The sequence below is a fragment of the Pezoporus wallicus genome, unplaced genomic scaffold (assembly GCF_028554395.1).
Source record: "Pezoporus wallicus isolate ANWC-B61680 ecotype Strahan unplaced genomic scaffold, APGP_CSIRO_Pwel_v1 contig_13659, whole genome shotgun sequence".
Classification (NCBI taxonomy): domain Eukaryota; kingdom Metazoa; phylum Chordata; class Aves; order Psittaciformes; family Psittacidae; genus Pezoporus; species Pezoporus wallicus.
The window spans coordinates 512,370-530,565 of NW_026636258.1; the positions used below are offsets into that span (position 1 = coordinate 512,370).

General features: G+C 45.8%; 1 protein-coding gene across 2 annotated transcripts in view; it reads right to left on the minus strand.

Moving 5' to 3' along the window:
• Positions 1-2,745: 2,745 nt before the first annotated feature.
• The window catches only part of PAK3 (p21 (RAC1) activated kinase 3), a 117,236-nt gene continuing 101,785 nt past the window's right edge, over positions 2,746-18,196 (minus strand). For both annotated transcript variants that reach the window (XM_057399448.1, XM_057399449.1), the window contains 8 exons: positions 15,674-15,737; positions 13,493-13,541; positions 11,203-11,315; positions 10,233-10,350; positions 9,309-9,408; positions 8,700-8,896; positions 4,467-4,604; positions 2,746-3,010 (listed from right to left, as the gene is read on the minus strand). In XM_057399448.1, the coding sequence (XP_057255431.1) occupies positions 2,921-3,010; positions 4,467-4,604; positions 8,700-8,896; positions 9,309-9,408; positions 10,233-10,350; positions 11,203-11,315; positions 13,493-13,541; positions 15,674-15,737 (869 nt within the window). In that variant the 3' untranslated portion in view covers positions 2,746-2,920. The remainder of the gene's footprint in view (positions 3,011-4,466; positions 4,605-8,699; positions 8,897-9,308; positions 9,409-10,232; positions 10,351-11,202; positions 11,316-13,492; positions 13,542-15,673; positions 15,738-18,196) is intronic.

Below are 18,196 nucleotides of genomic sequence, written 5' to 3' on the forward strand. Positions count from 1 at the left end.
AGCCACCAAGCAGAGGAAAACCAGAGGGCACAGGAAGAGTGACAGAATCAGTCAAGCACAGAGACTGGGAAGAGCAAGACTGTGAAAGGTAACACACTGCTTAGTTTCTCTCTTTAGGGAAACTCTTCTCTGTTTCAAGCCCTGAAACGGGTGAAGACCAGAAAGGAGGTGACATAGGGACAGTACTCATGGCCTCAGTTCATTCACTTCCTCCCTCAATGTTACAGCAAAATGTGATTAACTGCATTCTTCTGAGTAGTCTCTTTAGCATTAGCAGCTGAGCACTGGTAGCTAAAGTAGCTTTAGCCTGCAAGACCTGGTTGAGAGTAAACTTTCTGATAAAACCAGTGTTGCTAATACGGAACTAGATGAATCCAGCAGCTGGGATCACAGAATCATTTAGTTTGGAAAGGACCTTTAAGTTCATCAAGTCCAACCATTAACCCAACACTGCCAAGGTCACTACCACAGGTGGGCTCAGGCGACTGATGGTTTATACATTCAATGCACGCCGAGGATTACAGCAATCAGCTCTAAACTCATCCAAAGAGAGGATGGGTAAGCAAGATCCTGCAAGTTTCAGCCACAAAAAGAAACTACCCTGTCAGCTCAAGGACAGATAAAGTTTGAAGAATCCTTGAACTGCACATCCCACTCAAAGCAGCCTTGGCCAGGACAACACAAAGGTGGCCCTTTGCCTGCTTCCTGAAACCTAGAGCTAAAATTAAAGGTATTTACCTGGTCAGGAGAGGGGGAGAAGAAAAGCTGAACACTTACATTTATGGGTCCTTCATCAGGTTCCCCATCACCCACCATTAAACTGCTGCACATCTGCACATGAATGAACAACGGTTCACTGGGAAGGTGTGCAGACCACTAACTCCCCAAGACCTAGCAAGGTGAAGCTGGTATTCATGTGCATGTCCTGGGTGTCAGGCAAGGGAACACATCTGTAAGCGCAGGTTACAGAGCGTGCCCTGGCTCATTGCTCAGGCCTGGACTAGGACAGATGGGTATTTACATGCTCAGCGTGAGGAATATTCAGTAGCCACACCACTGACCATATACTGGAACTAACTGCCATATAGACACCAGGGGATGGGGACGTTCCTACAGCTAGAGGACAGGAGACAGATAGATACTTACTTCCCTTCTTGTGGTGACTGGAATGTGCTTCATTTTTGATGACAGGACTGACTGAAAGACCTGCTGACATGCAGCGACCGGTCTCAAACTCAGCACGAACAGCTATAAAAGTACTGGGGTTCAGTTGTGTGCAGAGATGGGGAATAAACACGCACGTACGTACAGGAGTGCTGGACACAAGTGAGAGTGCTGTAAGATCCACCCCGTGCCGGCTTCCGGGTGTGCATGCAGGAGCTGAATGGAATTCTACATGGAATTCTACATGGCTTTTTCTGAGTGAAGCCACATTGCGCCTTTCTTTCAGAAATGAATAAATAAACCACAAACTGCATACTGCAACTATTCTGCTCCAAAGAGTAAGCAAACTCTGCTTACAAACCAGCGGACTAGTCAAGCACCATCCTTACTCACATTCAGGATTACCTCTCTCCCAGCAACTCAAGAGCTGCAACCGGTGCCTCTCTGTCTGTAAAGCACTCTGCATCTCATATGCTGGCTCTTGCTCAGAGCCCCAGGTTTTAACACACTTCCCTCGAGAGCTGTCTGTGGCTCTGGCCATGTGTATCCGAGCTGCTACTCACTCATTCACACGCTGTCAGCCTGAGTTTCCATGTCAGAACTCGTGTGCCTGAAGGACACTCACCTGCATATGAGCCTGACACCCTCCTCCCCTTCTTCCCAGAGACACTACGAACCAGGAGCTCCAGGAGACTGGGAGAGCAGGCATCCTGATGTGACACCACAACTCAGCTCTGTTCTACCCTTCTCTATTCCTGCACACACTCAAGACAGCTAATCCCTCCAGCCTGTGCATTCCACAGCATGGCCAGGATTCACCTCGGGAGCAGCCTGCTGCCAGTTTGGCTCTGACACGGGATGATTATTCCGGTCCCAGGAAGAGGGATGCACCCAGCCCCAGTCTGTGGCCACCTCCTGCTACAAGAACCTTCCTCTGGCCTGGGTCTGCAGGTGCCAAGGCTGCCCTGCGCTCTGCAAGGGGTCTGCTGGGGCTCAGTGCCAGGCAGGGCCGGGCCTGCTCTCACATTTCTCCTACAGCTTTGCACCAGACGAGCCCTTTCTGAGCACAGTCTGCTCAGAAACCTTTCTGCTTTTTCACTTCAGTAAGACTCGCATCCAGGCAAACAGATTACAATTAGTTATACAAACCAAATTGCCAAGAACCGAAACACTACGTATTCACAGTTGAAAACCTGTATCTCAACAGGATGTTTTGTCTGCCCCACTCTTGATGGGTTTTTGGTTGGAAATACAATGCAAGTACCATGACTGGGCAAATACCAGCGAGGGGGCTGTATTCAAAAGGCAGTGCAGTCTGGAGTTTATGAATGAAGGAGAACCTTCTCCAATTCCAACCGTACCAAAAAAAACCCGTAAAAGGGACTTTCTGTCTTTAAGAAACAACTGACAATTTAAAAGAGAATGTACAGCTTATTCACAGGGTGAGAAGGAAGGGAATCTTCCAACTGAATTTGCTTTACCTTGGGAATGGTGGAGGCAGCAAAGCATTTTCGGTCATCACCTCTCTGTCTTAAGCCCTGTTTCATCTTAAAAATAAATTAAGGAGCCAGAAAGCAGGAAGAAGACAAATGATAAGTTTTACTCCTCGAGGGACTGGGTTGTTCTCCCTCCTACCTCCGTGACTGTGACCGTTGGTGTGTGCATCCATCCTGTCCCGCAGCACAAGAGTTGAGGTTTCACAGAGTCTCTGTTCTCAGTCCTGCTCTGAGCTGGCATGGGAGACCGGCCTGGAGCGCTAGCGGCTGCTGTTCTTAATCGCTTCCTTTGCTGCAATGATCAGAGGAGTCAGGCTGGAGAGAGGCTTGGCTAACTTTAAAAATGGATGCTGCCCAAAGGAAAAAAAAAGAACTGTTACTTTCCAAACACAGTTACTCACAGGCTCAAGCAGTTTGTCCTCTGGTTACCAGGAGTTTGCAGAAATAGGACTGCGGGGACCATCTGCACCTGCGTCCTTGTGTTCAGGACCCTGCTGTCACAGGCAAGCATGGTCCATAATCCTCCTAATCCATTTATCAAGGTGGCTTCAGCTTGCTGGGGTGTTTACCCTGGCAGCACTGTGGGAATGCTGTTTGCTGTCCCAGGGCCTTGTTCCTTTCAGGAAACCTGAAATACTTAAGATTCCATTTTTCTAAAGACATGGACTATTTCAGTTGTCAAAAAAGATGAGGGGCATGAGCCATTCCTCAGGGAACTACAGAATCTTGCAGAAACTTTTATCCCAATAGAATGTAGGCCTGTGAGTTGTTCTGAAGGCCACTGAGGTACAGCTTTCCAGCACCAAGAGCAGGCAGGCAAGTGACAGCACTGATGGGCTCAGCTCTGGGTTGAGTAGTGCCTCATCCAGCCCATGCACTGCCCTTCCTGTGCTGGCTGGCACCTGCACAGCAGGACTGAATATACTATCAAAATACAAAACAGGTCCAGGGAGCACCTCTCCTGCGAGGAAAGGCAGAGAGAATTGGGATTGTTCAGCCTGGAAAAAAGAAGGCTCCAGGAAGACCTTACCGGGGCTTTTCAATACTCAAAGGGGGCCCTGTAAGAAAGACAGAGACTTCTTAGCAGGGCCTCTTGTGGTAGGACAAGAGGTGATGTTTTTAAACTAGAAGGACAGATTCAGACTAGATATAAGGAAGAGATTTTTTACAGTGAGGGTGGTGAGACACTGGAGCAGGTTGCCCAGAGAGGTGGTAGATGCCCCATCTCTGGAGACATTCAAGGCCAGGTTGGACGGGTCTCTGGGATACCTGACCTAGCTGAAGATGTCCCTGTTCATGGCAGGGAGTTGGACTAGATGAGCTTAAAAGGTTCCTTCCAACTCCAATCATTCTATGCTTCTACTTCATTTTTTATTTGAAAAGCACTGGAGACTGATAGAGCAGCCTTCCAGTACCTGAAGGGGGCCTACAAGAATGCTGGGGAGGGACTCTTCATTAGGACTGTAGTGACAGGACAAGGGGTAACGGGTTAAAACTTAAACAGGGGAAGTTTAGATTGGATATAAGGAGGAAATTCTTTCCTGTGAGGGTGGTGAGGCACTGGAATGGGTTGCCCAGGGAGGCTGTGAATGCTCCATCCCTGGCAGTGTTCAAGGCCAGGTCGGACAGAGCCTTGGGTGCCCTGGTTTAGTGTGAGGTGTCCCTGCCCATGGCAGGGGGTTGGAACTGGATGATCTCAAGGTCCTTTCCAACCCTAACTATTCTATGATTCTATGCCTTCGAGTTCAGCTTCCAAAAAGCCATCCCACAGTAGAGCTGTGTCACTCCCAGCCACTCGCACTGTACCTGCAGCAGCTCCTTGGCAGACCCTCTCCTGTCCACGTCCATCTCCAGGCAGCAGTTCAGAAAGTCTCGGAATACAGCGGAGAGTCGCTCGGGGTTCTGCAGCTCTGGTGTCCCGTTGGTAGCTATCAGATACAGCGCCTAGGGAAGAAGGAAACACCAGACTCCTCCTGTGTCTTTCACATCCATAACTCCTCACATAGACCCCACTTTAAAGTCCAGTCTCCAGTGGCAGCTTCTTCCCTGGCAGAAGGTGAGAGAGGATTTTTCTATACCAACAAAAAAACCCTGATGCAGCCACAGCTACTCCAACATCAGAACAATCCTGCCTTGACAGCTGATTTCATTGCCTGACCTAGTTAGTAAGAACTACATCAGCAAAAGCACATTTTGCTCCTCTAAGTACTGACACTAGCTTTACAGGCTATTTTAAAGAGTGAATTTGGTCCAACTATGTAATTTCAAAGGATTATTACATAAAAATGTGTCTCTGCAGTGCTCACTGGTCCCTGCAGTACAGCTTCCATGGAACAAAAGCTAGCCAAGTTTTCTTGCTCTGTTCTTCATAAAAATGGTCACTGGATGAAAAGAAAAGTATATCCATCAGCTTGTTCCTTGGGTAAAGAAACAGAAACATTTGGAACCTCATTTTCAACACACACACGTTAAGTTAAATCCACAAATATGAAGAAAATGTGTAACTGGGCAGACAGGGGCCACCTGCAACTACGCCTTTCAGCAGCCTCCAAATTCCAGGTCAGCTTATGTGGTAAAAGAGAACTTACTGGTCTAAGCAGAGAAATGAGTAACTCCATTCCTATGGCAGCCCCTATGGCAGCCCTGTGCTAATTTGGATACTCAAGTAAACACATTAATGATGTCCCTATTCCAGAAACTGTCAGGGAAGAAATGGGAGGTGTTGGCAGTTTGGTTATTGGAAGCTCAGGGTTGGTGGCATAGAGAAAGTGGACTATGAAAGAAATATGTTCACTAAGTATTTCAGGAAAAACAGGCAAGAGGCAGAACAGACCATGTTGCCTTTGGGCTATAATCTTCACGTTCCAGGCAAGCTTCCAGTGAGAAGAACTGGGGGCAGTTTATATCTCAAAACCCCTGTTTAGAAAGGTGCTGGGGTTTTGGTGGGGTGGTTTGGTTGGTTGTGTGGTTTGGGGGTTTTACTTTGGTTTGGTTTTTAAAGGTAAGATTAGATCTGCTACACGTATTTCATGTTTTCAGGGTCATCTTCACAGACAGAAGAGCTGGAACAACGTCAAACCCCAAATAAAATGTTACCTGAGTATTGGGAGTATTTGCTGAGTCCTCTGTGAATTCCCTTCCATGATGTGCACAAGCATCCAGCTGCCCATCTGTGCACACAGGCCTACCCAAACATTTGGAAAGTCAAGCCCTTCTCCTCCTCAACAGCATCTAGCCTAATCGAAGCTGAAGTTTCTTAAGCAAAGCCACAGATGCTCACTCCCAGGAGTGCTCATGAATCTGAGCAAGGCCTCCTGATATTCCACTGCCCAGGAATTACAATGTAGATTTGCGAAACACAGGGTGAGCATTATCCAGCCTGGTTCACTTGTAACCACGGTCTAACACGCTGAGAAGCTGGAGAGATCAGTCCCTTCCGGCTTTGCAACATGTTACTTAGAAACACAAGTAAATAATTCTGAACTAGTTAAACTCACAGAATGTGTTTCAAATACACAGCAGTAAGAACAGAAATAGGCCCAGGAGTCTTCCATAGAAATGCGTGCATGATAATGACAGCTCTGTATGACTGGCGTTTAAATAGATTGTGACCAAATTGACTCTGTCATCCTCTTAAATACACAGGAAGATTTCCAACCCTGAAAAAGCAAATGAACTATCCTGGAGTAAAACAATAAAAGGCAGTTGCTTTACTTTTCCCACAACGTTAACATCACAGCATCACTCTGGTCCTGCTGTCCATCTGCAGCTGACCCGAGCTGCAGGGTTGTCCTCACCACTCTTAAATTGTGCTACTTAAGGGATGCTACTTCTCCTGTGGTAAAGCAGCACCAATGTCAACCTTGGAGATTTTATTCCAGCCGCATTCACCTGACTGTGAACGAGGAGTGCCAGGACAAATGGAGCTCTTTTTAGTGGCTTGTTTCTCCACAGCACATGAATCAGGAGGAAGAGTCATCTTTAGCTTGCAACTGAACCTTTTACATACTTCTAGGATGACAGAAAGAGGTCTACGAGAAGCTAAAGCGCCTTCTTATGTATCTTTTGGTTTCCTGTGATATAGCCAGCAAAGAAAAACACGAGCAGTACAAAGGAAACGAGTGTTTGCAGTAGCTGCAAAGGGGCAATAAGCTCATTGATTTGTTTAACATACCAAGAAAGAAGAAAGGATTTGGCACACAATTATAGCTGCAGTCTGTGAAAACGATATCCTAAAGTTATCCAGGCCACCCAGATACACGGCAGAACAATATACAGATGATTTAGAAGCCTGAAACTGTAGAAGATCCAAAGCATTTGGAAAACATGCTCCAGTTTTGAAGGAAACTGATGTGCTGTGGTTAATAAATGAAAAAGCAAACAGAAATGCTGAGGGTTTGGGTTTTTTAAATTGGAAATGGGGAGGTCCAACCTACATTTCAAAGGATATTTATCACACCAGTGTTTGCCCCTCAGGCCCCAGGCATACGCCTGATGGAAGAAAATCACAGTGAGAAAAAACAAATACCATCACAGAAATATCCAGGACACTCATGGCTGGAAAACGGTTCATTTCTGTGAGGCTGGAAAGAACCTGAGGAACATGGGACACGTCTGCTCTACACACACAAACACAAATGTGTTTGCATCAAGACTGCTGTTAACTCTGTGATTAAGGTCCCTTATTGCCCTTATAATTTATTCATGTATTTAGTGTCAGTAACTGCAGCTCCTGCACGCCTTCCTTTATTAAAACAATCATTCATAAAAATGAAAGAGCATCTTTTTGTTTCCAGGCTTTGCAGAATACCCTGAATGTGGTCTACATGTGCCTATTAAACCAACCACCCCTGTGTGCCAGCAGCTAAACAACTCAGCTATAAAAACAGGGCTTGCTTATAAGCTCTCCTGTTTGGATGCAGCTGAAACCTCTCACTGAAGCCTCTGCTCCATGTACAGTAGTGGATGGATCTTGTCCCTGTTGGGGTTGATTTACCTTAATAAAACTACCTGACAACTGGGGAACTTCAGGCAGTCCATCACAAGCTCTTCACTGTTCCTACCTCAGGGGTAGCAACCTCTGAGGAAGCGTCCAGAAGCTAATACAGATAGTACTGACTTGAGATGCCCGATTTTAATGTACTGCTATTTTCCTCAGACCCGAAGGTGCCTTGCAGCAGTAAGTGTTCAAAGTGATCTTAACCTCAGCAGGAGATGAGCCATGTATGGAGAAAGAGAGCATCTCAAATAATCTGGCTAAAGGGAGGAAGAGCTGAACAGGAATTTGGTCAGGTCAGAAATTCAGTTCTCTTTCTAACCCGAGGCTTCTCCAGGAGCCCTCATCCACACCTGAGGTTAGGGAAGCTGGGAATTTCCAGCATCCAGACCAGTAATGCTAATTCTCCTCATGTGCATTTGCTGCCTTATACAAGGCAAATGCATTTTTTTTCCACAAGGGTCTTCTATGGAAGCATATTAACTATGGGGTTCTCTCTTTGGCAGGAAAAGTCATTTTAAGGAATCAGGATAAAAGGGAAAACTTCAAAACATTAAAAATGCATCAGTTTACTGCAAATATCCCTGCTAAAACGTACTTTTAGAAATGTTTTTGGTAATGAGTAATTCTGGCATTCCTATAACCAGTGACACTCTGGGGAAGGCTCAGGTAAGCCATCAGCACTGTTCTGAGTCTGCTCTGCTCACAGATACAGCTGAAATGCTCTTCAGGAAAGTTCCCCAACTGGGGAAACCTGCTGCTGAGCAATTCCTGCCATTGAGATGCAGCTCAGAGTTCAAAAACCATGTGAGAAATTTCAAGCACAACTGAAGGCAAAAATGGCACATTTCTGAACTGGCTACAGCTCCCTTCTCCTCTGAGGTTCTCCCATGGATGTAACCAAAACTACTGGATACGCTGGTACATTCCAGTGACATTTTCAGAAGCTCTTGGTGGAGCTGATGGGACTGGGATCCTGTCTCATGGATACAAAGCATGGGACAGATTAGAAAGAGAGGTATCTGGTTTTGTTTGCACCTTACCCTGAGAGGATTTTCATTAAGGTACGGAGGTTCTCCTTCCACCATTTCTATTGCCATGATCCCAAGAGACCAGATGTCCACTTTGGGGCCGTATGCTTTCCTTGTCACCACTTCTGGTGCCATCCAGTAAGGAGTCCCGACCATTGTGCTCCGTTTACTCTGCTCAGGGGTGATCTGAGCGCAGAAACCAAAATCAGCTGATGGGAAAAACAAGTATTGTTAAAGGCAGACTGAAGCAAAAGAAAGCCCCACTACATGGCTGAGAACACGCTGCTGAGTCTCTCTGGAGAAGGAGCCGTGCCCTGTTCAGTCAGCGCTGCAGCCAAGGAAACACTGAACTGGCCACTTTAGGCCAGTTTCACACAGTGGCTTTGATTCACCTGAGGCTGGAGACTGTAACTCCCTCCCTTCGACAAGGACACGCACAAACCAAAGCTACTCTTAACACCTTTTTCCCTCCTATACCTCTCTGCATGTTGGAACTGTGCTCTTAGCTTGCAGCAGTGGTTAATGCGCTACCACAGGCATCGCTTTTGGGTAACTGGCAGTCAGTCAAAAGCAGCCCCACGCCACATCCTGGGAGTGCTGCGCCTGGCCAAGAATACCTACTCAATTTGACAGAGCCGTCCATTCCGAGAAGGATATTGTCACTTTTGATGTCTCTGTGAATCACTTGGTTTGAATGAAGGAAGTCCAGCGCTTGCAGGCACTGACAGACAAAAAAGAAACAGGAGGGTGAAAATTAATGACCTGAGTTCATCACACAAGAAAGGAAATGGCTCCAAAAGATTGAATTTCTAGATGAATTGTGACTAATGGCAGAACATTGTGCTGTCAAGAGGAACACCGTGCTGCACCAACTGGCTGAGTAATAACTTTCTAAATGAAGGCATATTAGCTTTTGAAAGAGAAATGTCAATTATTGCTACAGACTATCCCCTGCAAGCACAGAGAGAATGTCTGCTGCTGCAGTGAACGTGCTATCTCCATCCACATGAGAAACTATTGTTTGCCAAAGAGTATTCCCTTCCTTTAGTATGAAGTGGATCACTTTCAGGTTGGAGGCTGCATGACAAAGGTTTTATTGTTAGGCTCTACAGCAGATTTGGAAATAGCATGTTAGTAATTTTTCAGAATCAAACACCTTTTTGGGAGGAATGCTTTCCTTTTAAGCTGAGGACTGTGATAAATGAGCCTCTATTTTTCTTTGCTGTTGTTTTAAAACTCTGCCACCAGCATGTTTGCTTTTACAGGCAAGGAATGCAGTAGAGATGTGCTCCAGACAAATGTTTAAAGAGGCAAAGTTGAGAATAGAACTAAAAAAGAGACAGTACAGTAACAGTATATGAGTATAATAACAGAGTATAGTAAGTGCAGTGATACTGGCAGGCAGTTCACTTAAGTTCTTTCTTCTCCCTATTACTAAAGCAACACAGAAACAAAGCTCTGAACAAGGTATCACTCATGTTCTTACCATCTGTTTAAAAGTACCATCCTGTGCGAGTAAATGGAAGCACGTGTAGGATCCCTTACCTCCCTACAGACAGCTGCTATCTGTCCTTCATCCATGCATGTCTCTGTAACCACATCGGTTAAAGAGCCGCCAGCCAAGTACTCCATAACCACCCAGAGCTCATCACCCACCAGGTAGCTGGAAGAAGAACACAGCAGCACTGAGATGAATGTGCAAAGCTGAGTTACCTTATGCAAAAGACTACAGCTGAGTTGTGTTTCCAGCTCATTCCTGATAGCCTATACAGTACTTAGAAGCTGTGCAGTCTAAATCAGAAAGCACATTAAGTGAGAAATAAGACGTCCTAGATGGCAAACAAGTGAAAAAATGCAGTTTGGCAATGGCACAGATAAATCTTGCACAGATTATCACATCATTTGGTTCATCATCTTAACACATAAATTCCATGATTTACTCCAGGAACAAGGCAGCACAGCTCTCAAAGTGTCCATGGTAGGAGGGTGTGTACCACTGAGGACAGAAATTGGTCAGCACTCTGGAAAACCTTACATAAAATACATTCAGAAACAGGAAAAACGGTTTAAAAACTGGCAAATTACATGTTTCTGGAAACAAGAACCCAGTCTTCCTGGCATCCACAGCCATGGAAAATAGCGGGAATAGCCCAAGGAAAATCATTTCTAAGATGATTTATCAGCACTCATCATAAGACACAGAAAATACTATCAACTTTAAAAAAAAACAGTAAACCAAAGCCACCCAATAAAGCAACTCGGAGGCAGTGAAACTAGAGGCTGTTGTTTTATAAAGATCCAGCTGATCCAGGTTTCTGAGAACAGTCTTCAAACTACAGCTGCCAGAAGAGATTAATGCAGACAAAGTGCGATCTCCTCCCACACACTAAATAGTAGATAAATAATAAAGAGATCGATTTGCTGCCAGCATCCAAAAGGGGTTTTTCATGTCTGCCTTGCAGTACGTAAATGAACATGCACGTGATAATGCCACTGTCCAACACCATTTACTTACCTGTCTAAATAGTTAACGATATTGGGGTTCTTATTTTCCCTCATGACCAGGATTTCATTAATAATTAGTTCCTTTTTGGGCTGCTGTTGGAGATTCATTTGCTTTATGGCCACCTAAAACGACATTGAAAATCATCAACTTGAGTAGTCCGTTGCACGAGGTCAGAATGAACATGGAGAGAGTGGCTTTGGAATGACGTAGCAGAGCTGTGCCAAACTTTCTTGTTATATGGAGTAAGAGCTTAGGAACTTACATTACAACACCCTGCTTCTCTGTGGCCTGGGTGGTGCAGGACACATGGCCATTGACATTTTGCCTTATAAAAAGGGTCTTTAAACTCTTAACCACCAGTCTCTAACACCACTCTCTGGAGCTACGCTCTCAAACAGCCTTAGTTTATCACCACTATTGTTATTCATGCATTTGCAAGCAGGACGCGATTTTGCTACTGTGAAAATACCTAAAGCCAGCAGGTAAATACTTCTGCAAGTCCCTGATTTTTGATCATGATGTCAGCTACTGCTGCTACACCTGACTGCACACACAAAACACACGCACATTCGTATAAAATGCCACACTGAAAAGATCGCTAGGGTTACCCCACAACCAGTCCTAGTACTTCCCAACTTGTTCCGTTTGGGTTTTGCAATTCTAAGTAACATTCTTCAACACAGTTTGGATTTGCAAATACTTTCTGGATCAAAAAAAGTTTAATCCATTCTATGGTATTTTATGGATAACCCCAGGGTTATAAGCAGGGCTTATGGCTCTTAGGTCCCTTGCAGACTCAGTTACAAAGTGCAGTACTGCAGGTAGATGAGAAACTACCAGTAAGATCCAAATGTATCGGTGACAGCCAGAAATGGTAAATCAGAAATCTTAAGTTGTAGCACCAAAGAGCAATAGGATTCTCTAAGACATAATTTATTGCCAATATGATCCATTTTGCTCTGAACCACTGCAGCCATCCTGCCTCTGCCCGGTCCCATCTCCCACAGTCTCCAGTTGAGCTTCTCCTCCTGGCCTCCCTCCCGAGCCCAGTTCTGCCAGCCCCATCCCTCTGGGCTCAGCCCAACTTCCCTCCCTGGCACCCAGCTCCAGCCAAGACTGCAAACACACCCTCCCCAGGGCTCCCAGCACCTCCTGCCCAACACACACCTCAGGGGGAGATGTGGCCCTGTGGCTACTTAATATCTGGCCCCCACTTCCCTGTGACCAGTTTGTGGGCTGTAAAGGGCTGTCACTGCCACTGGACCTAAACACGGCTGTATGGTTTAGGAGAGCTCTTTGCTCTTGATACACACCTTCTCATTTGTCAGTGTGTGTGTGTCAACTAGTGTCAGTATGACTGAACACAAAATTGCGTGCTAAACATGAGCTCTCCTTAATTAGGTCTCACATTATACTTCGAAGGCAAAACATATAATGGAAAAAATGCTAAATAGCACTGCTGCCTGAACCTGTGATTAACTGGGACTGAACGCTGGCAGCCTCCATCAGCTAGCTGATGCATTAATATATTTAGTAATTAAGACACAGCTACTGTCTTAATTATATATCCTTCTCTGAAAGATACCACTTCCTCCCTGCATCCTTTCTGGCTGTGAATAAGGACAAAGTCTGTCTGAAATTACACTATGTAATGAACCTATTCACTCCTTATAGCAACAGGAGAGCCTGTGGCCACCCCATTTGCTCTCCTGAAGCCTCGCTTTATGACAGAGCTTTAGATTTTACTGTTTGTATTGCTAACCCATCTATGGCCAGGTCCAAAGGTAGATTTTATGCTGTAAATGTAGTATGTAGTAAAATATAGTATGTAAGTCAGAACATAATGCTATTATAATTGGCCTTAAAAGCTATGGGTGAAGCATTTCTCTTGATGCTTCACCCAAGCAGAGAGCACCAAGGCTCTTACTGCTTCCAGGGGGAGCAGGACACCCCCAAGGAATTTGCATTTGTCAATACCTCAGTGTAATGGTTGCTGGAAAGTTGATGGCCACGGGAAGTGTTCAGCTACTGAGGCACAGAAACACATTCCCCTTAAGGAGCTTCCACAGCAAAGCTGAAGACGGCAGATGATGTATTCTGCCAACTGACACCAGTCCGCGCTTAGGAGGAACAGCCTTAGCAGAAGATGTATTTTGCAGGCTGACACCAGTCTGTGCTTCAGAGGTATTTATACCTTTGCAGTACAGATGTACTGGCACCCAAAAGCCCCATCCACAGTTTGTACCACAGGGGAAAGCCCCAAATATCTGCAAACTCTGCCGGGGCTGCTGGCACGTACCTCTTGTCCTGTGGCGATGTCAATTGCTGTATAAACAGTTCCCGATGCCCTAGAAACAAAACAGCAGCAAAGAAAGGAGAAGCAGTTTAGTCCCTATGGGTGAACACAAGCCCAGATCTCTGCTGCCTGGAGTGTTTATAAATAAAAATACCTTTGTTCCTTCAACCAGCAGCGCAGCACCCTCTGCAATGCAGAGTACCCAGGATAAAACTATGTCCAACATGAAGAAAAAGGGCTCGTGCAAACCTCGAACTAAATTATTATAGCTCAACACTGAAGGTGAGCTCTACGTTTATTCTTTCTCCATTTTCACCAGTTTTGCTTTGGTTTGGGGTTTTTCTTCCCCTTTTTTCGTGGCTGTGGGTTACACAAAGGAAAGCTCTCCAGCTGTCCTGTGAGGTCACAGCTACAGCAGGTTAAGGGAGATACGGTTTCACACACACATGGACACCTACTGAAAGGATCCCCAGACAGCTTCTCTGTGTGTGTGTCAAGAGCCATCAGCAGCTGCTTCCATTAGCAGACACATGAAGGACTCTTCATGGTGCTGATGCTTTGCTCTGTGGCAGACATCAGTTGTGTTGCAGAGCCACCAGCAGCAAATGGTGCGCTCACCTGCAGACCAGACAGCATGGGGGTTTGCTTGCCATCTGCCTCTTGTTGAAAGAGGTTCTTCCCCTGTAATCATGTGAAGGGCTGGAAAAGGCACCATCAGAGGAAATCCTTCTGGGTTTAAAAGCAGCTTGGGGCTTGTAAACCCTCATGGGGTTTCCTTCTGGGCTAAACCATAGTTTTACACTGCCATCATTTAAGTCCGTATCCGCATGGGCAGTGAGGCCAGGGTGGGAATTCTTGGAACATGCATCCGGCAAGTGTCCCACTGACTGAAAATGCCAACATCAGTTTGCTCATTCTGAGGTGATCCCTGGCCTCTTTACCTGCAGGCTCAAATACTTGTGAAGCATTGCAGTTCAACAGGCACAGAGACTGTGTGTGTTGAGAACAGTGTTCTCATTGGGCACGCTATGTATTCTTTTAATATAAATGCAAATGCATTTTCCTATGACTAATTGTCGAGATTAATCCAATTTGTTTTCATAAAAAGCCAACACCATTTATTCAGACTCGCTAATGTTATGCTGTGCTCCTCAGCAAAGTCCTATCAGAGTTCATTTAAAACCAGCTATTTAAATTAGGATGCTTTTGCTCTGCTCCAGGCCATCTGCGAGGAGCTGAGATAAAGGTGAGTAATTTAAGTAAAGCTGTGAATTAATTGCAGGGGCTCCAATTGTGCATTACCAACTTTTACTTCTAAGCAACTGCAATTCCCGATCTGTATCTACCTTTTAAAAGCTTCTGTAGCATCTTGGGTTTAATGCAGTTAGGCAAGTACCAGGGCCCACAATTAGATCCGTGTCACTGTGATGCAGTGCAGTACAAGTTAAAAAACCAGCCTGAACCCAGGCTGCTCCTGGCTCCGTACTCATTTGTCTTTCTAGCAAGAGCTAACACTGCCTGAGCAAACACAGCCTCTTTATCAAGCACAAGTTAACCAAGTTCCCTCCGGCGTCAGCAGCGTGTTAAGTCCTCAACTGGAGACTGATGACAAACCAGAAACTCAGCACTGAAGCTGACCTGTTCTTCAGCACAGCCCTTCTGACTACTGCTCACTGCAGAGTGCCTGTAAAGCCCTCACACTGTTCATTAACTTACCTGCCCTATGAGGCCATGAGGTGCTACATGCTGGACAAGCTGCTTTTCCTTATGTACAAAGTTGCTCTCTGCCGGCAGTCCGAGCAGCCATGTCTCTTGCTGCCTTGCAGTGCTCTTATTAGCAGCTACTAAAGACTACCCACTTCCAACACTACTCATGCCTTTGACATAACTATACACATACAGTGCAGGGGTGGGCAGGAACTGGCACCATCAGTAAGCCCATCAGCACCCATTCAAGGCACTACATCTCAGCCCAGCCCTGCTGACCCTAGCCATGCAGCAGCCTGGTTCCTCCTGATCATCCCGTTTCATTACCTTTGTGATGACTTTTTTCTTTAGGATAAACGATGTGGATATCATCCCCATCACTGACCATGTTTGGAGCTTGCCTGATTTCATGCTTGATGTGACACCAGCAAAATACCCAGCCCACATTTTTGTGGAAGTAACTGGGACTGGACTTACCCTTGGCCAATTTTCTCGAATCGAGTGTATTTCTTCTTAGGATCTCCCACACTCACAATGCTCCCTGAAAGAAACAAAGATGCTCACTTAAAATGAAGACACCACTTCCAGCAGATCAGAACTGCAGCTCCACTCTCTGGGGTTGTGAACTCTTTGTAGTCAGTTGGGTAACACCCCCACAGGCAGCTCCATGGCACAGATGGCCTCCACAAACACTGATTTTCTACAGTCCTTTGGAGAGTTAGTCCTTAGGAGACTAAGAACGTGGAGAATCATTCACAAGAGCACTGTCAGAAAAGAACAGGTACCAATGCAAGTGTTTGTTGACTATAAACATTAATGAGAGCTGGAACAACAAAGCTTTTATGGATAAATACCGTGTGTGATTCAAGAGAAGGTTTAATAGTTCAGAAGATTAAATGCACCTTGTGTTCTGGAATCAGTTTTTACCATCAGGTGCCATTTTCAGAACAGGAAGAATACTGCAAAGTGTTTCCAGGAGGGGATCTTCTCAACCTCTCGGCACTTTGCCATAAGAATGCCTTTGTGTTTTCAAAGATTATGTTATAATGAGTAATTATGGGGCCTTAAGAACTATGACCCTCACCATTTCTTACCGGGTTCTGAGGAAGACCCTGTCCGTGCCATGTTAAGAACCACACTGCTTGTCTTCAACCTGACCCAGCTCACTAACTCACACCTGACTTGCACTCTCAGCAGCGCACACACGCGGATCTCCCCAGGCACACACAGCCGTGACGGGTACCAGGACTCCCGAGGCACCAGCGTTACCCACACACACAGAGCTGCACAGAGGAGCTGCTGCAGTGTGAGGAGTGCAGGTGCCGCGGCTCAGGCAAAGCCAAGCCAGGCCGGCCCGGGTGCTGCCGCCTCCCGGCAGCTCTGCGCTGGAGCAGCGGGAAGGCAGAGCCGGCCTGCCCAGCGCCAGGCGTGCAGCACTCCGGGTCCATCGGCCCCATGGAGCTCGTGTGCCCCTGAAAGCTGCAATTAAAGCACTCGCTGCTCTGTGTTTATCAAACGTGAGAGCCAAAACCTGATAAGCTCAAATCTGAGGGAATAAGCACAAAACCAATATTGTTTTTTCTGGTCTGGTGGCTTCCCAGATCAAGTACAAACGATGAAGCCTAAGGTGATGGCTCAATGAGAGTGACTTCTAAAGATTTAACTTGGAAGGTACATCACTGAAATACCTGAAGATTAATTAAGGAGGAAAGACTTCCAGTGTGTCACAGCATATTTTGTTTGACTGATCTGGCACTATTCCTGTATCACACACACTTATTTGTCCACTTGTGCATCCAAAACAAAACTAGGTGATGCACCATTTGCTGTAAGTAGTAACAAATACCTCTCCCCCCCCCGTCCAGGCCATTTCTTTGGAGCAGAGGGCTTTAGCATCCAAATGGGCATCTGACTGGATGCCTGGCCAGGAATACTGCCTGCCAGCACGGCACGAAGACAGGACATCAGCACCATCTGGTACACTCCCTGCTAAAAGAACATTGCTGGCCTTGGCAAGATCCCCAATGCGAGCTGTGGGAGAAGAGGCTTCCTTTGCCGCATGGCACTCACTCCTCTTCCCTGGCACTGCAGGAACATCAGGAGTGCTCACTGTGGCACAGCCCCAGCAGACTCTGCAGTACTGACACAAACACAGCCATAACCCTGCGCTGGGCTGGACAACAGGAAAACAACACTGTGCTGCCAGCCTCAGCCTAGGTGCTATTTTCAGCTAGTTAATGGAGAGGGTGTCTACCCGAACAGACAGAGAAGTTCAAGGAAGTTTGTGTTAGTAAAGAATAAAGAGCAAGACTGCAGAATAAGCATTTTGAAATCGAATTTTCCAAATTTGCCACCGATTTTGCAGGTCAGAATTCTGGAGTTTTTCTTCAAGGCTGGAGTAGTTGCTTCATGAGTTAGTTGTTTGTAGCTGGTTTCCTGTGCTTAAGCCAATGCACATTCTAATACGACAGCACTAAAATCAACAAAGTGACTGGTACGTGGCTGCAGTTCAGAGCAGCACTCCCTACTCTGGACAAAAGATACACGTTATCAGCCATTTTGATGTCTTTAAGCACTTTCCTTTATCAAGTCCTAAATTAAGTGGATAAGAAGCAGAATTGGGCCACTTGTGTTTTATAATTACAGTGGGACATATTCGTGATTTCATTACAGGCAGAATTCTGTTTGATCTTATCTCAGTATTACAGGCTTTGCTCCCCAGTAAAACTTGCAATGAAAGTGGTTCTAAAAAAACCAGGGTTATTTCCAGCAGAACAGAATTATGAAAGCAACTGAAGATGAAAGAGGGCAGAGGACATCTTCCTGAAGTATAAAAATCAATTGTGGGGGAAGCAGGCAGGTGGAGAAGTCATAAGAGTTAAACCAAAACAGAGAAAACCCCAACCACCACACAGGCTAATCAGCCCAGGACTGTTAACAAAAAAGCATCACCCCTGTTTCCAGATAGCTTCATGAAAGCACAAAAAGATTTTCATTGTC